Raw genomic sequence first — 25,135 nt, forward strand, 5'->3', positions numbered from 1 at the left:
ACAGCTGTTTTCCGGGTCTGTGGGAAAACACCTGAGATCAGAGACATGTTTACCATCTGGAACAGATCAGATGGCATGGCATGTGAAACCTTTTTGATAAAATCTGTGGAAAAAATATCCAGACAGCAGTAGGAAGAGTTTAATTGGTGTAGAATAAGCTCCAGGTTTTTGTAATTGATTGGATTAAACCTTAGTCATGGTGTTTAAAGTTTTTAGCAAAGACCCTGAACCTGGTGTAGAATTAATGTTGTGTTCTTGGGCTGTGATAAATCTATATTGATCTCTTTATAAATGGGTTTACTGTTTGTTGAAAGAAACACATGGATGTGAGGATGAAGGACTAAAGATTTCCTCAGGAATTATGGAGTTATGACTGCAAGGTCTTGTGACTTTTGCTAGCTTTATTTAATAAAAGAAAACTCAGGGAGGACTTTGTGAAAATGGAAATTGTGTTGTGTTTTTGGTGATTCTTTATTTTTTAAATTAGTTTCACTAGTTCAGCAACTGAAAAGTGAAAGTCGGGCTCTACTAACAACATTTTCACTCTTGTTTCAGTTTCTCTGGCCGGCGTGACAGTGGAGTCAAGTTCTGTGGGAGTCTGTTCTGTGCAGCAGCAACAACAGAGAGAGAACTGCAGAGTGGAGAGAACACACTGGAGCTGTTATCATCAGTGTGCACATATGAAACATTCACCTTCATTGATAATCATTATAAGTCCTCTCAGTGTGATTTCTTTCTGGATCTGTGCTCTCATATAAAGAACTATGAGACCAACACAGGCTTGAGTGTCCTTCAGCCACTGCAGTCCTTTTTTACATCAGATCAGACTGTGTGGTCTGTAGACCTCTCAAAGAGAAAGACCTCCATCCTCCTAGAAGTGCTGAAACTCCAAACAGAGAAAATTCATGTGGAGCTGAGAGGATGGTCAGATGAAGAGAGTGAAGTGAGGAACTTCCTTCATTGTCTGCCTTATATCTCAAAGCTCAGGTAAGTTATTTTAATTTGACATCAGTTTTACAGGGTTCTACTATTGTTGTCTGGGTACACAAGAGATCATTTTGGACTGGATTTCCCCCTCTGTGATGAGGGGTCATGATGTTTTGATATTTCTGAATCCAGATCAGGTTTCCTCAGTTTTGATAAAGCCAGTGAGAGTGAGCGGACCAGGAAGCCTGACTAAAAGGATGTTGTGTACTTTTACAGCTCACCAACATGACAGCTGTCATGTTTATTTTCTCTTGCCCTGGGCCAAGTGGAATATAGAAAAGACAACCATGGTTTAAAGATGAAGTGAATGTTTTCATGTAATCAGATCATATTAATGTCACCTCTGTTTAATGTCTCCAATGAAGCTTTTTAATCCCCACACTCCAGTGTATTTGTTCCTTAAATCCCCATAGTTCTTTTCAATCAAACACACCTTACCAAGCTCCAACAGAGTCCCTGCTGAGAGAATTAGAGACTCAAACCTCAAAGTGTTGAAGCACATTACAGAGTGAATGATGGATGATATAGCAGAGAGGAGATTAACAAGGAAATATAAAAATGTAAACCACCCATGAAGAACAACTGATTTGACACAGCTGGAAGAAAATAAAAATTTTGATATTTGTGTTGTGGGTAGGGTAAGGTGTGACATCTTGAATACATTTATACACAGAGGTGCATTAACAAGTCTAATAACAGCAGGTCAAACATGGCTTTTTCATTATTTTATCAGAGGTGTATATCACAGATTTATCCACTGCAGAATGGGGGAGTTATAAAAGCCTCCAAATATCCATCAGTTCATGACTGAATCAGTCTGTTTGAAAATGGTTGAGTGGTTTCTCTTGTCCTAACCAGAACTACCAACTGGCAGCTGTCTGCCTCTGAGAAGTAAAACATAGCAGACAGTGAAAGTACAGTGTTGGGTGGAGACGAGGGGCAGGGCTTGTTTTTGATCTTGATGTGTGTCTTCAAAATGTGGTCAGTTTATCCTTGAGTCAGAGTGGACATTTGTGCAAAGTGTGAAAACATCCCTAACAGCATCCCTGGGCCGGATATTTCCTTGATGTTAACTGTGTGAACTCATGATGGCGGCCACACACTCCCAGTGTTGGTTTGAAGCGTTGGCTGTGAGCATCCTAAAGAGTTGATGCAACACAGGTTGAAAATGCAGTATGCTGACATGTTGTAGGGGTGGTGTAGAGACAGAGGGAATGTGAGAATGAACACAGCAGCAGGAACAACAGTGACAACGTTTGAAAGACCACCGATAAGACAAGTCCACAATATCAACATCTTTCTGATGTGTTATTGTCACTGAACAGAGACAAACATGTCTGTTGACCTGGTTGAGACAGATGAAGTCTGTTTTCAAAGTGAACATCAAAGTTTTTCCTCTCCTCTACAGCTTTACTAAATGATGCTTAGTTCTGATCTCATTAGGATTAATATTGGCTCTTCATTAATAATGTAAACAAGAGGACAGTCAAGACCTGCCATCTTGACAAAGTGTCTTGAGGAGACAAATGTCAAATGAGGAGACAAATTAAATTTTGATTATAAAGATAAAGATTTGTTAACATTAAAACCTGTTAAACTAATGGAAATCAGATCGGTGTGTTGGTTCAACCAGTTGTCATGTAAAGTGCTGACTTTCAGCCGAGTGTGTCTGTGGCTGTGGTTGTACTAGTTTAGTTTTTCATCAATCACATATCTGATGAGTTTATTTTAAGAGGATAATTCAAAGTAAACAGATGTCATTCACAAGGACTCTGTCTGCTTTTGACAGCAATAATGACGACATCTATGAAGTCATTGAGGTGAAAGTCAGCAGTTAACTCTGCCACCAATGAAAGCAAAACACTGGGGCCTTAAAGTCCGTGGACAAAAGACAATGTTGGAGAAATGGAGCTCAGACCAAGTGTTCTGACAGGTCATGAGTCTCCTGATCTGATCTGATTGTATTATTGATTATTGATGTTTATTGTGTTAGTTTTGAGCTCAGAGTTATCATATTGACTGTCAGCATGTTCTGTAGTTTCTATCCTACACATCAGTCAGCTGTAAACAGCTTGACCTGTTGGGTGAACCCTTTACTGCATGTAGAGGTGTTGCTAATATTCATGTATATTTACAGGAATGCTCCTGACACAGCTAGACACAAAGGTAGGGAGAAACAGCAGCTATATATCTCCAGCCCTAATCAGGTTATCCTAGAGTCAGGGGGACATTTGTGCAAAGTTTGAAGATCCCCCCTCTCTCAAAGCTTTGTGGAGATATCAGGTTGATGAGAATGGGCCTGACAGAAGTGTGGAGTGACTGATGGACAAGCAGAAAACAAAATGCTTGACCACTGCCAGCACAGAGGATTATTACATGAATAAAATGCTGACAACTGAAATACAGTACACAATGATATTAATGATGTGGCCTTGGGCTGTGATAAATCTATATTGATCTCTTAATAAATGGGTTACTGTGTTTTGAAAGAAACAAATGGATGTGAGAATGAAAGACTAAAGATCTCCCCATGACTCATGGAGTACGACTCAAAGGTCATGTAACTTTAATAGCTTATTTTTTGAAAATTCAGAAAGGTCTGTAAATACATGTGTTGCCGCGCTCCAGGTTTGGCCAAATTACTTTAATCATGTTGAGGAAGGATTGGTGCTCAAACAATGTAATTTATTTTGATAGATTTTGAAATGAGCAACAAGTCAATATTTAAAAAAATATAAGATTCATTTTTAGCTATTTTTAAAAAATATGCAAAAGTTAAAGAACACCCCCAAGTTGTTTTGACTAAATAAAGACTAACAACACAAATAATTAGGGTGAATATTGAAGATTAAGGGCTTGAAATGCTCGCTAGTGACTGGGATGGGGGTGCAGACTACTTACCATACACACTGGTAGTGATGGGTACTTTTCGCCTTTGAACCGGTATGGTACCGATTCCCGGTACCTGTGAACCAATACTGGTACACAATGGCACCCATTTTTGGTACTTTTGAGTGTGAATAATATGGAATAATAAATGTTTTATAAAAACTTCTGAATTTTCAATATCAAAACACTATCAAACATCAGTGTTAAAAAAAAAGCGCTATTAAAAAATTACTCCAACATGGAAAACCTAAACTACTATAACTACCCAGTGTTTTCTCTTTATATTGCACAAATGAAAACCCAGCCCACTACCTCCTATTCCTCTAATTTCCCCTCTTGGAAAAATGTGCGTTGGGGTCCATGGAGGGAGTATAAGTTTAAAACAAATGAACAATAGAGTATGGAGTCAAAATAACTAAATAAATAAATAAAGGTATAAAATTATACTAATTAAAGTGTTACAAATGAAAGTAAACAAACTACTTCCTTGGTCAAATTCGGTCGGTGCCTATAAAAGTACCGAATCCAGTACCCATCCCTACATACTGGTGCCCAACCCCTGCACTCTCTGACACACTGCAACCAAAATGAAAGAAAACGTGCCCAATGAGTAAAATCAGAGGTGGTGAGGGGACGTGAGTTGCAGGTGGTGAGGCCTACACCCGCCGACAGCCCCAACGTGCTCAGATGACGACACACTACTCGGCCTGCAATACTCCCAAACAGGAGAAAACAGAAGAACACAAAATTAACAAGAATGTTTTTAAAAGGGAAGAAAACAATCAACCTAACCTGTAACAACAAAACGCTACTCTAAAGAACCGAAGAAAACAATTCAGCAGAACAGATCATACAATTAACCAAAATAAAGCCTACTAAATAAAGAAAATAAACGGTAAAATAAATGAGCTTAATAAGGCAAAACAAAACAGCCAAAACCAAAAAGCCAAAACAAAGCTGCTGTAGCAGTTGATCTATAAAGAGATTCATTTAAATGTTAATACTACGCTGCCAAATACATATTAAAATGTCTGCATATTAAAATGTCTGCAATATACTGATGAAGGAAACAGTTTATATACCTTAGAAGAGCAGCATCAAACGTTCATTCATCAGCTCCAACACTACAGGACCAGAATCTGTGACACAAAAACATCAAAAGGCAATGTACAACAACAGGTACACTGTGTGCATCTAAAACATTAGCTTACCCACACTTCTCAGTCACACTACATTGAAAACGGCATCACCATCCAGGAAAAGGAGTCAAAATGCAGAGAATAAGGCAAAAGCTGAAGCCTTCCACGTGCTAAAATGGAGCTGCTTAAATAGGAAAATAACTGCACGTAAATTGAGGAAGTGGGAGGTGCCATCACAGACTGAACTGTGTGACTGAGACCAGGAAGGGACAGGCCATCTGGCGTACCGAGCAATGCCCAATGGGCCGACGCAAATTTCTGGGCAGGCGTGGTGCTGTCATAATTTTACCAAAAAAGTTCATTATAAATCAAATTATCAACCGTGATGGCCCATTGAGTGATTTTCTTGAAGGACATTGGGCTAATCCAATGGCATCTTTCAGCCCTCCTTGGCCCGCCCTTCCCCCTTGTCCAAGGTTATCAAAATTTGCCGTTTGAGCTGACTGGAATTGGAGAGAATGCACACACACTCCAGCCTCAGTCACAAAAATCCACCAGTTTCTGCTCCCAATTAACAACACTGCAGCTTTAAAGCCAATAAAAGGCTCACTTCTTATTATATCCATAAGCATTAAGAACAAGAATTCAAAACAGGTGCCTTGATTCTCAAACACATTTAATGAACACACTGTAGCCGAAAAAACACGCTAGTTTGATGTCTGTAATAAACAGTCTTCCGGTTGTTATGGTTGAGGGTGAAGGCATCAATGAGTTTTTGCTTGGTCCAGGTCTGGGTTCTATCTGAGTTTATTGCTAGCAGTACCAGGGTGCTGGTCTGAGAGTCTCCGCTGCTGTTCCCCAACTCATTCTTTAAACAATGCAGATATGAGGACCTGTGATCACAGCTCACTGATGTGACAGGAAGGGTCAGAGGTATGGATAGGAGTTTAAATAAGTCTGTAAAGACATCCAGAGGTTTTTGCCTTGTAAAACCAACCTTCTCCTGAGTGGGATTAAAACAGCTGCGCTCAGGATGACAAATGTTTTCCCTGCATAATTGTTCCTTTGCCACAAACGCAGACATCGTATCTCGCTTTGGCGAGCGACTCAGTTCAATCTCCTGACTGATTTAATCCCTCATTATTACAATCTGTAATAATTTTTCAACTAATTTTATTTACGCATTATTAAATTTTATGTCAACAAGAAGTGAAACTGTGGTCTTGATCACTTATGTTTACACCTCATTCCACATTATTATGCAAATTACATTTTTCTCTTATTTTCCTAAATATTAATACAAATGACAGAATATTTTTCAAGTCATCAGCTGTAAGAGCATAATTCAGATGATTTTGAACAAACTTTGGATTTGAAAAAACTTGGAGTGTGATTGGATGAACGTTCTGTCTGTCACATCTCCACGGGCCAAACAGAGCAACAAAACATGTGACGTAGCCGCTATCTAGGCGCTTGCGCTGCTGCCAAGGATTAACGTGAAACATGGCGACTATAGACATGTCAGTACTCGACTTTTGTGGTTTTTGAAATGAAAACAACTCACTGCTGATCTTTGTTCTTCTTTTCATGAAGACATGTCATCAAGTTCTGATAAAACTGGCGCTTTAGCAGCATCCACGCTAATCTCTTCCTCCATAACTGCACCAGCTCTTGCTGCTGCTTGTTGGCATAACGACACTGCCGAGTGTACTGCCCCTCGTTGCTGATTGGTCCCAGTTCAGCCCTGGCTGAGACTACGGGAGCTGAGTAGAAACAAAAAGGCTGCCTGCTACTCATGGAAATTGTGTTGTATATTCTGTGACTCTTTTATTAGTTATTTAAGATATACAAGTGCAACAAATGAAAACTGAAAGTCGTGCTCTACTAACATGTTCACTCTTGTTTCAGTTTCTCTGGCTGGCGTGACAGTGAAGTCAAGTTCTGTGGGAGTCTGTTCTGTGCAGCAGCAACAACAGAGAGAGAACTGCAGAGTGGAGAGAACACACTGGAGCTGTTATCATCAGTGTGCAGACATCAAACATTCCCCTTCATTAATGATTATGAGTACACTGAGTGTGATTTCTTTCTGGATCTGTGCTCTCATATAAAGAACTATGAGACCAAAACAGGCTTGAGTGTCCTTCAGCCACTGCAGTCCTTTTTTACATCAGATCAGACTGTGTGGTCTGTAGACCTCTCAAAGAGAAAGACCTCCATCCTCCTGGAAGTGCTGAAACTCCAAACAGAGAAAATTCATGTGGAGTTGAGAGGATGGTCAGATGAAGAGAGTGAAGTGAGGAACTTCCTTCATTGTCTGCCTTATATCTCAAAGCTCAGGTAAGTTATTTTAATTTGACATCAGTTTTACAGGGTTCTACTATTGTTGTCTGGGTACACAAGAGATCACTTTGGACTGGATTTCCCCCTCTGTTATGAGGGGTCATGGTCTTTTGATATTTCTGAATCCAGATCAGGTTTCCTCAGTTTTGATAAAGCCAGTGAGAGTGAGCGGACCAGGAAGCCTGACTAAAAGGATGTTGTGTACTTTTACAGCTCACCAACATGACAGCTAACAGAAACACCTCTGTGTTTGAAACGTTGGCTGTGAGCATCCTAAAGAGTTGATGCAACACAGGTTGAAAATGCAGTATGCTGACATGTTGTAGGGGTGGTGTAGAGACAGAGGGGATGTGAGAATGAACACAGCAGCAGGAACAACAGTGACAATGTTTGAAAGACCACCGATAAGACAAGTCCACAATATCAACATCTTTCTGATGTGTTATTGTCACTGAACAGAGACACACATGTCTGTAGACCTGGTTGAGACAGATGAAGTCTGTTTTCGAAGTGAACATCAAAGTTTTTCCTCTCCTCTACAGCTTTACTAAATGATGCTTAGTTCTGATCTCATAAGGATTAATATTGGCTCTTCATTAATAATGTAAACAAGAGGACAGTCAAGACCTGCCATCTTGACAAAGTATCTTGAGGAGACAATAGTTTTAAATTTGGATTATACAGATAAAGATTTGTTAACATTCAAACCTGTTAAACTAATGGAAATCAGATCAGTGTGTTGGTTCAACCAGTTGTCATGTAAAGTGCTGACTTTCAGCCGAGTGTGTCTGTGGCTGTGGTTGTACTAGTTTAGTTTTTCATCAATCACATATCTGATGAGTTTATTTTGAGAGTATAATTCAAAGTAAACAGATGTCATTCACAAGGACTCTGTCTGCTTTTGACAGCAATAATGACGACATCTATGAAGACATTGAGGTGAAAGTCAGCAGTTAACTCTGCCACCAATGAAAGCAAAACACTGGGGCCTTAAAGTCTGTGGACAAAAGACAATGTTGGAGAAATGGAGCTCAGACCAAGTGTTCTGACAGGTCATGAGTCTCCTGATCTGATCTGATTGTATTATTGATTATTGATGTTTATTGTGTTAGTTTTGAGCTCAGAGTTATCATATTGACTGTCAGCATGTTCTGTAGTTTCTATCCTCCACATCAGTCAGTTGTAAACAGCTTGACCTGTTGGGTGAACCCTTTACTGCATGTACAGGTGTTGCTAATATTCAGGTATATTTACAGGCAATGTTCCCTTGAATTTTCCAAACCCCTGAGCAGACATTCGACTACACTGAGCAACTACTTCATCAACTGTGGGCGGCATCTGATGCGTACATTACGTCCACATGGCAGCGCCATGGAATCACCTCTCCAAACTCAAATATCATTGACAAGTGTTATCAAGTGACTAAAACAATAAAGATTAACAATCATTGTTCAAGTCATGAATTTCACCATTCATTCATTCACAAGCCACTCTCCGTTTTAGCTAGCCACAATTTTGATGTCTGGAAATCCTGTTTTTTGAAATCAAGGTTTATATTTAAAGGATTTACAATCCTTTGAAATGTAAAAGTAAACTGTGATTACAACTTATAAGCATTTGTTCTCAGGTGAAAACAGACATTAACAAAGTTTGCAGTTTCATATAAAAAGGCAGAAATCTAGAACGTCTTAGATGAGAAAAAACTCTTGCTCTGTTCCCTTGCTTTTTCAACCTTATCAGAGTAAAGTCTCCTAAAGGACTTCTACCTGCACAAATTTAACAGCACATTATATGAAGTATGTTACACTGTTAGAAACATCAGGGTTTAAATCAGTGTGTGAAATACCCAGCCACAATTGGGGGTCCACCCTAACTAGTGCTCCAGTATCAGGCTGAAGTCTTACACAGCGTGCAGTATACAGGACCACAAGTAATGCACACACCACATTAAACACACATCACCCAGTCTAGCATCATCATCAACAAAGCTGCACACAGCTGCAGGACCACAGCACAACTCTGTTCTGTGACCAAATAGGACACTCGCACGTCCCTCTCGTGCGGGCGCGTGCTCACACATACACACGCATACGTGCACATATGAACCCAGCCAACCGACGTATGCCGAAATATGTATTTCAATATGAAGCACAGCAGGTCTATCACAATCAGTTAATTAAGTCTGGGTTTAATAGATATTTTTGGAGAACCCTACTCACCGGTAGTTGGCTAGCAGCTGCCTCGCCAGAATTAGCTCGGGATGTCTCTGCTCCATCTTCATCACTGTTTCGGTTTAGTCTTTTAGATGTCAATCCAAAGTTTTCAAGCAAAGAACTTTGCTTTCTCTTTGACATATTTCGCTGAATTTAAGCACACTGAGTCCACAATTTCAGGAGAGTAACCAAAGCGGTAAGAAACATACAAGCTGTATGGCAGGGTTTTGTACGGTGGCCCTGAAGGCCAGTAGGAAATAAATATTTCAAAAGTGCAAAATATATTTCAGAAAAAACAAAAACATTTCACAATACACAAAACCATTTCACAAAACACAAATACATTTCACAAAACAAAAACATTTCACAAAACACAAAAAAATTTCACAAAACACAAAAACATTTCAACGATCGCAAAATACATTTCACGAAACCGGAAAGGGTAGGACCATGGCACTTGTTTGTGATTGGCTAAACCCAAGTCTGTCCGGCATCAGTCATTTATCATTTCCTGTTTACACTTCTTACCGCAATAGCCGAGCGAGCACGAAATTTCAAGTGTCTACCGGCATGGAAAAGGAACTTGAGTTGATAGTGGAATACTTCAACAAGGGAAATACATATAGTGTGATTCTTGATATGCTCTCCTCGTATCATGACATACACATTTCAATTGGAACCCTAAAATCGCTCTTAAAGTGTCATGCCAAAAGAAGTACCCCTGGTGGGATTTGTATCCCCCTGCCGTCTTTGCCGAAGGAGCTGACTATCGACTATCAGGCGTAGCTTTCGCCCCAGTGAATAAAAATGACAATAAAAGAATGTATAAAGCAGAAGATTAGTTTTGATCATCTGTTTTATACATCATTATCGTGTTTTTGTCGGTAATATCTTTTAAAATAAGATCTTTTAAGTGAATGTTTTAATACTGCAGCTTGGTGCACACTCATTACGCCGAACTGAGAACGCATCTTTTTCCTCCTGCGTCCTGTCATTGTATTTTGGCGGCATGTTGGTCATCAAATCTGGGTCCACGCTGCTGTACATGAGTGACAGACATATTTCTTCATAACTTTTATTGTCTTCTATTAGCGCTGTTTAGCGTCAAGCCGCTGATATGCACTCACCACTTCCCACTTCCGCCTCGAGGTATTTCAAAATAAAGGTCCTGCATAGCCATATCACTGAATATTAACTTGTCTATTGACCAGTCTGAACAAGATGTATGTACAGAGAGATCAATTTCAGACCATTTATTTCAACACATCGTCCACTTCGACTGCATCCCACTCTAAACAAGTGTTTCACAGTGTAAAGAACTGTAAAAAACAAAGGAACATTTCAAATTTTGTGCTCGCTCGGCTATTGCGGTAGGAAGTGTAAACAGGAAATGATAAATGACTGATGCCGGAGAGACTTGGGTTTAGCCAATCACAAACAAGTACCATGGTCCTACCCTTTCCGGTTTCGTGAAATGTATTTTGCGATCGGTGAAATGTTTTTGTGTTTTGTGAAATGTTTTTGTGTTTTGTGAAATGTTTTTGTGTTTTGTGAAATGTATTTGTGTATTGTGAAATGTATTTGTGTTTTCTGAAATATATTTTGCGCTTTTGAAATATTTATTTCCTATTGGCCTTCAGGGCGAGGTCATTGTTGCGGAGCATTTGAAACAGCGCCCCCCACGTTTGGAAGCTTTATCAGAGACATTATTCTTCCGTATTCTCATATGTCAATAAATTCTTTACAGTGAACTTAAATAAAACAAACAAGACGTGCTTTCAAATGGCATTTGTAGTGACAATAGCAAGGGAAAAAATAATGTCATAAATACTTCTCAAGAGACCCTCCAAAATTTTGCAGTTGAGGGTTTCAAGGGGCCACATTGGTGTTTATTGTGTAAGTTTTGAGCTCAGAGTTATCATATCCACTGCATGTTCTGTAGTTTCTATCCTCCACATCAGTCAGTTGTAAACAGCTTGACCTGTTGGGTGAACCCTTTACTGCATGTACAGGTGTTGCTAATATTCAGGTATATTTACAGGAATGCTCCTGACACAGCTAGACACAAAGGTAGGGAGAAACAGCAGCTATATATCTCCAGCCTTCATCAGTTTATCCTAGAGTCAGGGGGACATTTGTGCAAAGTTTGAAGATCCCCCCTCTCTCAAAGCTTTGTGGAGATATCAGGTTGATGAGAATGGGCCTGACAGAAGTGTCGAGTGACTGATGGACAAGCAGAAAACAGAATGCTTGCCACTGCCAGCACAGAGGATTATTACATGAATAAAATGGTGACAACTGAAATAAAGTACACAATGATATTAATGTTGTGGCCTTGGGCTGTGATAAATCTATATTGATCTCTTTATAAATGGGTTTACTGTGTTTTGAAAGAAACACGTGAATGTGAGGATGAAAGACTAAAGATCTCCCCAGGACTCATGGAGTTATAACTCAAAGATAGCTTTATATAATGAAAACTCAGACAAGACTGTAAAAAACAGGGAAAATGTGTTGCGTATTCTGTGACTCTTTTGTTACACATTTAAGTGTAACAAATGAAAACTGAAAGTCCTGCTCTGCTCACAAAATTCTGTCTCTCCTTTCAGTTTCTCTGGCTGGTCTTTCAGTGGAGTCAAGTTCTGTGGGAGTCTGTTCTGTGCAGCAGCAACAACAGAGAGAGAACTGCAGAGTGGAGAGAACACACTGGAGCTGTTATCATCAGTGTGCAGACATCAAACATTCCCCTTCACTGATGATGATTATGTTGATGATGATTATGAGTACACTCAGTGTGATTTCTTTCTGGATCTTTGCTCTCATATAAAGAACTATGAGACCAAAACAGGCTTGAGTGTCCTTCAGCCACTGCAGTCATTTTTTACATCAGTTCGGACTGTGTGGTATGTAGATCTCTCAGAGAGAAAGACCTCCATCCTCCTCGAAGTGCTGAAACTCCAAACAGAGAAAATTCATGTGGAGCTGACAGAATGGTCAGATGAAGAGAGTGTAGTGAGGAACTTCCTTCATTGTCTGCCTTATATCTCAAAGCTCGGGTAAGTTATTTTAATTTGACATCAGTTTTACAGGGTTCTACTATTGTTGTCTGGGTACACAAGAGATCATTTTGGACTGGATTTCCCCCTCTGTGATGAGGGGTCATGGTGTTTTGATATTTCTGAATCCAGATCCGGTTTCCTCAGTTTTGATAAAGCCAGTGAGAGTGAGCGGGCCAGGAAGCCTGACTAAAAGGATGTTGTGTACTTTTACAGCTCACCAACATGTCAGCTAACAGAAACACCTCTGTGTTGGCCCAATTGTTGAAAAACACACACTAAAGTGCCCCCTTTGGAGCTGAAATGCATGTTAAAGTGCCCTCTTGGGAGGCAAAACTCGTGCTAAAGTCCCCTCGAGAGCCAAAACACGTGATAAAGTGCCCTCTTGGGAGCCAAAATGCCTGCTAAAGTGCCCTCTGGTTGGCAAAACACACTAAACAGCCCTCTTGGGTGGAAAAAACACACTACATTGACTCCTTGGCTGGTTAAAACATGATAAACTGCCCACTTGGATGGCAAAAAGGTGTGTTTAGGTACCCTCCCTATCAGCAAAACAAATTAAACTGCCCTCTTGGGTGAAGAAAACAAACTAAACTCCGGAAGACCAATAGGACCAAGAAATACTATGAAACATTACTGTTACAATGACTTCTATGTTGGGCCCTTTTCTGATCTATATTGAGCCAGAACTACATCTCACAGAACCAGTTTGGATTATCTGGTCCTAATATGGTGTTAGAATGCACTAGAATACAGGAAATGGCATCTACTTAATTGAAAATGTTTTGGGGGAAGACCCCTAGACCCCCTAGGGATTTATTTATCTATTTATTTATTTCTATGTGTTCTTCACAGTCCAACGTTGAATCTACACAGTTCTTGTGGATGCTGATCCTAACTACAAACTAACTTGAGTAGTGTAACTGCTCCCAAAGTCTTCTTCTAGATCAGAAAAGCCACGCTCCAACTGATGTTGACAAGGTTTTATTTCCTTCTTGCTACAGCAAGATTTCACCTTTAATCACTGTGAAAAACTAAAAAATACAAACATAAGAAACATGTTTACAAAATAAATTATAACCCTTAACACATGTTCATATAAACAAAAAACAATCACATACCGTGTGCGCCTTCTGACTAGAATTCAGGAGTTGTTACAGTCATGTCCTTATGTTCTCCAAATTCCCCAAAACAAACGTCCTCTCTCTGCATCCGACTGTCGACAGCCTCCAGCAGCCATGTGTCCCTTCCCAATCAGCCATGTGAACAGCGCATGCCTACCACCCATTTCAATACCAAGCCTCACCAGCAGGTGGCAGCAACAGACAAACAAGGCACACACATCCAGAAACAAAACATTGTTACAGAAAAGGAACTAAAGATACATAGCCTATTTTTCTGTGACAGCTACAAGTAGTCTGTCTAGTTAGTCTGTTTTAAGGCTATAATATATTTAATATAATGTGCCACTTGTATAACATATAAACATGTCTAAAGTGCTCTCAAAAACACAACAAACTTAGTGCCCTCTTCAGTGGCGAGAACGTGCTGTATGTGCCCTTTTTTTTTTCTTTTCGCCCCTGCCCTTGAAAAAATCTGTGCATGCCACTGCAGCACAGTGACTACTGTTCACCCTTTAAATAGTCAGACTGACTGATTACAAGTTTGAAAACACCTTTGGAGCTAATTACAGGACACACCTTAGTTCAACATGTCCTTATGGTCAAATTATTTTTCATCTTTTCTAGGGGTAACATCATGTTTGTCCAGGCCAGTTTCAATAGTGTCTGATTTTCAATAGTTAATTTTCAGTCTGTTTTTAGTTACTATGAATTTTTTCAGTTTAAAGTTATTTCAGCGACCATTGTGGGTTTTTCTTTCTTTAACAGATAGGTACCAACTAGTGGTGTAACAATTCATCAATGTATATTGATATTTCAATTGGTTGATTGATGATACAATCTAAATCAATGCTTCAAATCTGAGGATTGATTGATTGATTTAATCAATCAATCAATCAATCCTCAGATCACTCTGAGGAAATAAAAACGTTTGGCACTGAAAATGTTTGCTGTTTTAAATCAACATGTTTTAACACAAATGCTCATAATTATGTTCCTAATTAAAAGGTAGTCAGGTCTTTGTTGTTTCTGTTAAAGAGATATTTTGTCTATAATTTAATTGCAGAAACTCTTTTTTTCTGTATCTATGTAAAATCTTTGCATGAAATCGCTTGATATTGATCCTGGGCTCCATATTGAATCGAATCAAAATTGTATCCTGGCAGATGTTGTGGTATCAGAAAATATCGTATCGTTGTCCAACATATCGACATTGTATCATATCGGGATGAAACTGGTGATTTACATCCCAAGTACCAACAAGTTTGTCTGTGTGTGTAGGCGGTGTCTCATAATTAGTGTTTTATGTTTGCACTGGGAAGAGCTGTTCTAAAGTTATGACAAGAGAAAGAGTCAAAAACTGAAAGATCTAGGATAAAAATATAGTTACACAGCTATTTTCAACAGAACATTTTTTACTCCCAGCATGGGCCTGAGAAAAGGGGTGACAACCCTGGAGGGGGATTTTTTGAGGTAAAAAAATGTGCAGATCTGAATGATTTTTAACAGTTTATGACATTTTTGTATACAAGATTATTCTCCATGCCTTTCTTGTACTCTATCTCTGCTGTTTTACAACTTCATTCATAATTTTCTGTTTCAGCTGCTATGATCAGGAGTTTTTCCAGGATGTATGTACATCCATTTCTGTCAGATCCAGAGATGAGACTGAGCAGTTAGTTCACCTGCTGCAGCTCCTTGGATTCACCCTTCACTTATCAGGAAAGTTAACCAGCAAAACGTGCAAGACTGTGGGACGAGTTCTTGGACTTTGTGGTTCTGATGTGGATCTAAACCTCACACCCAGAGTGATGTCTGTGAGAGGAGCCTCACTCCTGTTCAGACATGTTAAAACACTACACAGTCTGAGGTTTGCATCATTCAATGCTTATTAAACACCTTCTTAATCACCTTAAATGTCCAGATTTTTTCAGTCACCTTTGCTGTCTTTCTAAATATTTACATTTCAGGCTTTCCAACAGCATGGCCTTGCTTCTGTCTGGATGGGTAAGAAGACAGGAGGTGCCCTGTCTGACTGTTACTGAGCAGCTCTCTCTTGCCCCTCAGTCGGGTCCATCTTCAGAGAGAGTGTCGTTGAGGGTTGTCAGTAGTTTGGCATCCCTGCTGCGATACTGGACTATCAGACAGCTGGACCTGACTGAGTCCTCAATCCCTGCTCAGAGTCTCAGTTCACTGCTGCTTCATGGTGGCCCTCTAAAAATCAAGTAAATGTTTTTCTTGAACTTCATTAACACACTGCAGTAGAGATTTAAAAATATAATGATCATTTTCTTTTCTTAAGCTGTACTGATGGATTTTCTTCTCCAGGCTACATGAGTCATTTTTCCAGCAGCTTCTCAACCTCCTCAGTGAAACTCAGGATGACGACTTGATCTTGGCCTTCTTGAGAAAGGTTAATGGAGACCTGACCCCCTTCTCTCTGAACTGGGAGCTTCTTCACCGTCTTCTGCAGCTGTCATCTCAGACCCTAACTGTGAACCTGAGGAAAAACCGCTTCTTACAGAGGAGCATCACACCTCTGCTTCCCTTTCTGGACAGGATCGTATTTAAAAGGTAACCATTACCATCACTGATTTCAGCAAATCTGCATGTTTACATGAATTTTTAACGACTGAATAAATGTTTGTGTTGTCTTTGTCTAATAACGACAGTATGTAACATTTTAATGTGAACTTTATTCCTTTCTTATGAAGATTTTATCCAGTTGTCATTTTCACACACAGTATGCAGCTTATTTATGCATTTTTTTTTTTAGAATATCTCAAAGGTGTTGCTGAGTAAAATTCCAGAATGCAAAAAAGAAATAGCCAGAAACTCTTACAGTGTTTGTTGTGTTGACAAATTATTTATTTCTGAAATCAGGCAAAAATTACTCCAATATTTACATTATGGCCATCAAAAGATTTAAATCTTTAATCATGATTAATCTCAGAATTTCTGTAGTTAATCACACCCTTTTTTTAAAATCACATTTTAAAAACTGGACTATTTTGTATTTTACACTGTTTTTGTGTCATTTAAAAAAATGTAGTTTTAAACAAGGGCAGGGCTGGACTGGAGAGAAAATTCAGTTTGGCTTAGACCGGCCCCTTACAGCAGGTCAAATTATAACATAATGTTACAGACATTCTTTTATCCCCTTACTGCATAAAGCTACTAAAAAATATTCATTAAACTTTGACAATTAAGAGGTTAGTGCCATAGAAACATCTAATAGTGTTTGTTCCCTTTTGTTTTTATGGTCAGAGGTGAGTATACAAAATATCAAGTAGAAGTGCAGAAATTTATACTCTTATTTTGAAAAATCTCAGCCAGAATTCATTATATTTTTAAATTAAAAGGCCTTAATTCAATACAAATTCTTACAGAAATGTAAAGTAAATTTACTGGAATAATGTCAATTAACACAAATTTGATGAATGATTTAGAAAAAGCTCTTCTGCTTTACTCAACATTCAATGGTTCTTTTTATTTCTACATCCATACATCTCATACGTCAGAGCTGTATACTGGCCTTTTTTCTAAACTCCTGAACAGAATATAAGAAACCAGAAATGAAAATATGGTAAATAGGCTAATATATTAATGCAACTCTGATATTAGAATACTAGCAATATTAGTATTAAGACTACTCAATATTAATGTAAATACCGGCACAGGCCCACCTGAATGTAACTGGGATAAAGTTTGAATTCAGGACTTTTATTTATAATGGAGTCATTTCATGATATGGTCAGAGGGTTGAACCATCCCTTCATTCTTCAGATCATGGTAGAGCTCCAGATTGAATCTCAAACTGTGTTCTTATGAAATGGACTCAGTCTAATGTTTATTAGCCTTTATTATTCTCTTTACAGAGCTCACTCACCCACTGCTTTACTCTCCTCATGCTCATGATATACCTGTCACACACCTGCCTCTCTTTCTCTACATGTAGCTGCAGCAGAGTCAGACTTTCTACTGTATGGACAGCAGAGTCTTTACAAGTTTTGCACATCTTGACCGTCAATTTTTGTTCTAATTTGATGTTTATTGATATATCCAATCATTGGTTTTTGCAGTTAAGTTTTGTTTGCTCCAGACTCCTTAGTTTCATGTTGTAAGCTGGAGCAGAGTGGGGAGGGGGTTAAACGGGCCTTTAGGAGAGGTGATAAGACCAGTAAACCGTCATTATAAAGAAACAGAAACAGTGTTTAGCAAAAATATTTAAACAGATAGATCAAAATATGTCAGCCCACTGAGAAAATGTCCGGTATGCCAGATTGCCAGTCCACCCCTGAACAAGGGTTAACTGACGTCCTGTGCTGATACAGACCTGTTTTTATTGGCAGATTGATTTTGACATGAACTCGATCACAGAAAAAGGAACTTGTTATAGATTAAAAATAAAATACAATTTTTACTGTTGCCATTTTATAAAATGTGAGAAAAACTAAGTGTGTTGTATTCATTACATAATCTTGTGAATATTGCAGAGATGTTACAGGTGTGACTGGCAACCAGTCAAGGGTGTACCCCACCTCTTGCCCAATGACAGCTGGGATAGTCTCTAGACCCCCGCAACCCCCAGTGAGACAAACGGTATAGAAAATGGATTGATGGATACTACTGGTGCAGTCTGCTTTACTTTATTTTAGCACTTAAATAGCCTAAATTTTAATTTTTAACTTAGACAAAATATAATAATTGTGTCATAGATTTTAAAAGACTGTGTGGTTAATTGAAAAACTTCCTAGAAAACAATAACCTGACACGCCAGGTGGATTTGTTTCACACATCCATCTGGGAAAGCTTCAATAGTAAACGTTTGAGAAAAGGCAGAGGCTTTGAAAACAACTCGGAGGGTGATTGGGTGAACGTTCTGTCTGTCACATCCCTAGGGGCCAATCAGAGCCACAAAACATGTGACGTAGCCGCTATCGAGCTGCACGTGCGCAGCTACTGAGGAATAAGGAGAAACACGGCGACTATAGACATGTACGTACTTGACTTTTGTGTTTTTTGAAAAGAAAACAACTCACTGCTGATCTTTGTTCTTCTTTTAACAAAGAAATGTCGTCAAGTTCTGATAAAACTGGCGCTTTAGCAGCATCCACGCTAATCTCTTCCTCCATAACTGCACCAGCTCTTGCTGCTGCTTGTTTGCATAACGACACTGCTGCGCCTGAAAGTACTGCCCCTCGTCGCTGATTGGTCCTGTCACTTTCTAACTGGGCCCAAACAGTTCAGATGGGAGCTTTACAAGATGGATTCGCCAGTGAGAAACAAGGAAACGGGCGTATCCATCTGCTTTGCAAGGTTAAGAAAACAAGACGTCAGCAATAAAAAATGTCCTTGTAGGTAGTTTTATTTTAACAAGGCACAAGGACGCGTTTTGACTCATGGTCTTCTTCAGCGTTCTTCAGCGCTGAAGAAGTTTATTGTTTGGAGGGTGCTCCTTTTTCCGCTTTCTCTGTGTGGGTAATTGACCATCTACTAGTTTTAAAAAAGGAACTGATGGTACTTCCGATCAGAACACTGTTTACAGGGCCGCACAGCAAAAGAGCTCCAACCTGAACCAGCGCATTCAGAGAAATATCCCCTTTTAGAGGGAGAAAAAAGTCAGTTATCAAGACAGAAAATGGGGTAAGACATCCACCAAGAAACCGAGCAATAAAGGCTGAGAAAGATTCAACAGAGTAACGAGGCGCAGCAACTAGCTGAAAGGAGTAGGAAAGTAAGCCAGGGCATGGCTGACTGCAAAGAGCAGTTGGAGTCAGTCCACAAAGAAATTATGAGGGCAAATAATAGATGTGCTGAAGCAAAGAGGAGAATCAAATAGGCAGTGGAAAGGATGTAAAATATGGAGGACATTATTATCGACATGTTAAAGCTACATGTGAGGCTGGAGGACAGGTTAACGGACTTGGAGAGTTTCTCCAGGCATGAAAATATGAGGATTTATGGGGTTCCAGAGGGATCCGAGAGGGGGTCACCAACAATGATTACTTTTAAGGAGGGTCTCCTCCACAAGGGCTTGGAGTTAACCACGACATGCCTGACCTGCAGATAGAAAGAGCACACAGATCAGTGGCGCCGCAGCCATTGGAGGATCATCACTGGAGGTCATACGAAGCATGAAGGTCATTTACTTCCAAACATTTAAAGTAATCCGTACAGTGGTATAATTATTGTAGCTGTGTTTCTGTTTTTGGTGTTTAATCACAATTATCATATATGAGAGAAAATACTTTTACATTTTTATTCAATCAAGTATCCTGTAAAATACACAGGTCTTACACTTGTGACAAAACGTTAATATGTCTTCCTCAAAATCTTTTTACTGAGAGACATGCTCCCTTATTGGAAATCCCTCACTGACTGGGCACTGCAGTGCAACCGACTTTGTTGAAACTTCACAATATCATCAGCTGAGTTTAACGACAAAGTCTGGTATGGATTCTGTAAAGTGTTTTATAAATCAGACCCTCTTTGCTTTCAGGCCTTTCCCCAGATTTGTGTTGACCACCATCAGAGAAATCTATGCAACTCGTTCCAGCTCCGTTGTCCCCAGTTTTCTGAGGTCATTTGATCATGTGATCAACCTGACCTGCAGAGAGATGGACTCAGATGACTGTGCTGCTCTGCGCTTCACTCTCAACCGCTGTGATGGAGTTAAACTGAACCTCCTGTGGACCTCCATACCAACAGAGGAAATCAGACCCATCCTCTGTGCACTGGACAGAGTTTCTCAACTCAGGTCAGACATCACTTCCTGTCTCTCAAAGATATATATATTTTTTAGTTATTATTATTATTATTTTAGGGCTGATGAGCTGGAGGTTAATAATTAACTCAATAAAATTTTAATCCCATAGATCACATGTTCATCATTTTATGGGTACAGTAGTTAAGCAACCTTAGTGGTAAGTAGATGATATTTAACTTAAAAAACAAAAATTGTGTTCAAACCAGACATGAGTAAAATCATCCACATGAGTTAAAACAGTCAAAATAAGGATGTGAGTAGATGCAAGTTCACCTTGGCTGGTGCAAATGCCGCTAATGTGTGGCTCACTCGATGGTGTTTTGTGCCCTAAATTTAACTCGACTGGAAGGTAACAGCTGCCTGGAGGCATGTCCCACCTTCCAATCAGGTGAAGTCATGAGCTTAACTCCTCATCCAATCACCAGTCACCAAACAGGATGAGATCATTTCTATTGATAAATGTGAGAAAAGTGTGAGTGGAATGAGAGAAAGACCAAAAAAGCAAATGTTAAAGCTTTTCAGTTTCTTATGTGTGAAAATTTCTATAATAAAATGTTTAATTAGTTATTATCTAAAAAGAAAAAAGGGAAACTCAGAGTTCATCTTTGATTTCATTTTTCTAAAAAAAATAAAACCCATTTTTTTATAATGATGCCGTTTTTAAGAGCTGTCAGTGTGTTGTTATATTTTAATACAAAACTTCTTTTACTTGCAAGAAGAAAATAAAATAATAATTATGATGTTATTATAAGCCTCCAGGTCATTATGAACTGGACTGAACTGATCTGATGTTCTGGACCTTCACTGGGGGAAATTTTTTAGAATTGGACGTTGTAGAATTTAAATTGATGGACCCTGCTCTAAGTCATGGTTTCAGGCCACACTTAATAAAATAATAACAGTCTACACTTTTAAATGCATCTATTTGTCTCCATTTGATTCATAACTCAGGGCTCTGGTAAAAATTGTTCAGTTTTGAAATTAAAAACGTGATTAATTTAAACTGTAACTGTGCATATAAAGTAACAAATTCCGATTAAAAAAATGTGATTGTTTGAAACCCATGATTATTGATAGTAACAATGTTTTTAATCCATTTTCCTACTAGTGTTGACAGGAATCTGCTGCTGAAGTTGGTCCACTGCTGCGCTGCCTCTGGTGACCTGCTGACAACAGCAGACAGTCTCCTCAGGGCTCTGCAGCACAGGTTAGATCTGTCCCGTTCCTCCTGTGCTGAGCTGTCAGAGGAAGGTCAAAGTGAGACTCTCAGGCTGACAGTTGCTGACTGCAAGGCGGTCTCCACCGTCCTGACACGCAGCAGCAGCTGGGACAGAACCACAGAGCTCCATCTGCAGGACTGTGAGGTGGAGGACAGTGGACTAGACCTGCTGTTCTCTGTCCTGGATAGAGTCCGCCTCAGGTGACGGGGTGACCGAGACCACAGTGTTAGTTTGTTTCTTTCTTGTTAGTTCACTAACAGCCTCCATTTTTGATCTGATTCTTCTGTTTAGAGCCAGTAAAGTTATCCTCCTCCAGCTGGTGGCGCTGATTCCTTTGGACTCAATGAGACGGGCAGAGTACCTGTGTAAAGCCCTGGATGGAGAGCTGGACCTCAGTGACACTGAGCTGGATCAGGGGGCCTGTCAAGCTTTGGCGTGTATGCTGGAATTCTCTGAAGGCCTGAAAGAGCTGGACCTCAGTCACTGCCAGCTAACAGACCAGCTACTGCACACAATCAAGGATCATCTGCACAAAGTACAAGTCCTGGAGTGAGTTTACCGCACCAAAGAGTACAAGAGTATCTTTTTCCCCTCAGTTGTTTTGTTGTTATAATGTGTGAGTTAACATGGACTTGAGGGTCCTGGTTCTGATCATATTTGGGGAATGGCGGGAGCAGGTGGCCTAGTGGTTAAAGGCGCTCCCTGTGTACGCGGGCGGCCTGGGTTCGAATCTGGCCTGAGGCCCTTTACCGCATGTCTCTCCCTCACTCTTGACCCTGTTTCTGACTCTATCCACTATCCTCCTCTATCTAATAAATGCCCCAAAATAAATTTAAAAAAATATATATTTGGGGAATGGCATGTACATGTTCACAGAGAAACCTGGTGTTTCATACACTATATTGTCAAAAGTATTCACTCACCCTTCCAAATAATTGAAATTAGGAGTTCCAATCACTTCCATGGCCACAGGTGTATAATATCAAGCACCTAGGCATGCAGACTGTTTCTACAAACATTTGTGAAAGAATGGGTCGCTTTCAGGAGCTCAGTGAATTCCAGCGTGGTACTGTGATAGGATGCCACCTGCGCAACAAGTCCAGAGGTGAAATTTCCTCACTCCTAAATAGTCCACAGTCGACATTCAGTGGTATTATCACAAAGTGGAAGCGATTAGGAACGACAGCAACTCAGCCACAAAGTGGTAGGCCGCATAAAATGACAGAGCGGGGTCATAGGATGCTGAGGCGCATAGTGCGCAGCGGTCACCAAATTTCTGCAGAGTCAATCGCTATAGACCTCCAAACTTCATGTGGCCTTCAGATTAGCTCAAGAGCGCTGAGAGCGTTGAGAGCTTCATGGAATGGGTTTCCATGGCTGAGCAGCTGCATCCAAGCCATACATCACCAAGTGCAATTCAAAGTGTCAGATGCAGTGGTGTAAAGCCACTGGACTCTAGAGCAGTGGAGATGTGTTCTCTGGAGTGACAAATCGCGCTTTTCCATCTAGCAATCTGATGGATGAGTCTGGGTTTGGTGGTTGCCAGGAGAACAGTACTTGTCTGACTGCACTGTGCCAAGTGTAAAGTTTGGAGGGGAGGTAATTATGGTGTGGGGTGGTTTTTCAGGAGCTGGGCTTGGCCCCTTAGTTCCAGTGAAAGGAACTCTGAGTGCTTCAGCGCACCAAGAGATTTTGGACAAATCCATGCTCCCAACTTTGTGGGAACAGTTTGGGGATGACCACTTCCTATTCCAACATGACTGTGCACCAGTGCACAAAGCAAGGTCCATAAAGACATGGATGAGAGAGTTTGGTGTGATGAACTTAACTGGCCTACACAGAGTCCTTACCTCAACCTGATAGAACACCTTTGGGATGAATTAGAGTGGAGACTGAGAGCCAGGCCTACTCGTCCATTTGTGACCTCACAAATACGCTTCTGGAAGAATGGTCAAAAATTCCCATAAACATGCTCTTAAATCTTGTGGACTCACAGCTGTGGTAGTAACCTGAGCTAAACAGGCTAGTGCTGTTATAGATAATAAACAGTGGAGCTTGTTGGTGGACTAGACTAAGGTAGAGGTAAGGAGAATTGCAAAACATCTTCTCTGCCAAGAGAAGCTTTTGTTGTGACTCTCTGCTCTTATTTTGATAAGGGAGTGTGGCCCTGTTAGGATAAAACTGCTGCTATACTAAAGTAACATCTTAGCTAACTGCTACACTGGTGGCAGTCAGTGCATAGACCGGCTCCCGTAGCTACCGCCTCATTCTCTTCTCCTCCACGCTGACTAGTCAATCAATCAATCAATCAATCAATCAATCAGTCAATCAATCCTTTATCGATCCCCCGGGGGGGGGGGGGGATTGCCTTTCAGTTACATCCCGTCCAAGAAACATAAAAAAAGACACTGACACATAACAGGGGGAGGACAGGAGTGGGAGAACAGCAGGGCTGCCACACGAGCAGCGCCCCTTTTACTTAACTGAAAAAGAGAACAAGAGGAAGGAAGAGGGGAAAAAAAGCAACTCCCAAACTAGGCTCCTGTAGGGGGTGGTACAGTGTGGAATTTGGAAAAAAACACCTCAGCACATCAGCAACATAATAAGACATTACAACAAAACCTGAGAACTTACACATGTGGGAGGGGGGGAGGGTGCTAGGGAGGGGAGGTGTCGCAGCACAGACACTGGGGGGGGGGGTGTTAGGGAGGGGAGGTGTCGCAGCACAGACACTGGGGGGGGGCGGGGGGGGGGCATGTGCGCAGCCACAACCCTCCCATGTTACACTGCGGTGAAGGGAGGGAGGAGGGGATGGGAGCCAGCGAAGGTTATATGTGTCTTGTGTGTGCATATGTGTGAGCCCGTGTACTTCATCTCCACTCAGTCCCACCCATTGTCTCTGCTGTCTGATATAGGTGACGAAGACACGGCTGTTGCCGTGGAGACGACCCCGGAGAGTTCTGATCCAGAAACAAAGTTCACAGGAGTAGGGGGTGGTGGGGGGGAGATGGGGCCGGAGCATCTTTTCCGCATAACAACCAAGGAGAGTGGAGAGACAACCGGCCTTGGGAAGTCTGGTTTTCTCAGGGAGCCAATGAAGATAACAATTGTTTTGGGTCAGGTCGACACTGCAATTTTCCGTCTGCCTTTGAGTCTTTCTGAGTCTCCCGGTGGCTTTACCTCGAATATGTCCGAATTCGGTGGCCCATTCAGCCGAGCCGAGCTGACAACTTCTCCAAGTTGGCATCCATCTTGCGAAGGAGTTCAAAAATTGCATCCTGTTTGCGATTTAGCTCGCATATTGCTTGAGTCTGAGTGTTGACAGCCCTGCACATTCCCTCAGTCATGACGGGCAGCTTCTCAATTGCCAAAAGTGCTGCCAACGTCCTCTGAACTTTGCA

General features: G+C 40.5%; 1 protein-coding gene across 3 annotated transcripts in view; it reads left to right on the plus strand.

Annotated features, from left to right (window-relative positions):
* Positions 1-25,135, plus strand: part of LOC121519615 — a 125,809-nt gene that overhangs the window by 96,362 nt on the left and 4,312 nt on the right. For all 3 annotated transcript variants that reach the window (XM_041802391.1, XM_041802393.1, XM_041802392.1), the window contains 9 exons: positions 556-987; positions 6,924-7,352; positions 12,178-12,624; positions 15,349-15,615; positions 15,716-15,970; positions 16,074-16,319; positions 20,248-20,505; positions 21,623-21,934; positions 22,026-22,283. In XM_041802391.1, coding sequence (XP_041658325.1) covers positions 556-987; positions 6,924-7,352; positions 12,178-12,624; positions 15,349-15,615; positions 15,716-15,970; positions 16,074-16,319; positions 20,248-20,505; positions 21,623-21,934; positions 22,026-22,283 — 2,904 coding nt within the window. The remainder of the gene's footprint in view (positions 1-555; positions 988-6,923; positions 7,353-12,177; positions 12,625-15,348; positions 15,616-15,715; positions 15,971-16,073; positions 16,320-20,247; positions 20,506-21,622; positions 21,935-22,025; positions 22,284-25,135) is intronic.

The sequence above is a fragment of the Cheilinus undulatus genome, linkage group 13, assembly GCF_018320785.1.
Source record: "Cheilinus undulatus linkage group 13, ASM1832078v1, whole genome shotgun sequence".
In the NCBI taxonomy this organism is placed as follows: Eukaryota; Metazoa; Chordata; class Actinopteri; order Labriformes; family Labridae; genus Cheilinus; species Cheilinus undulatus.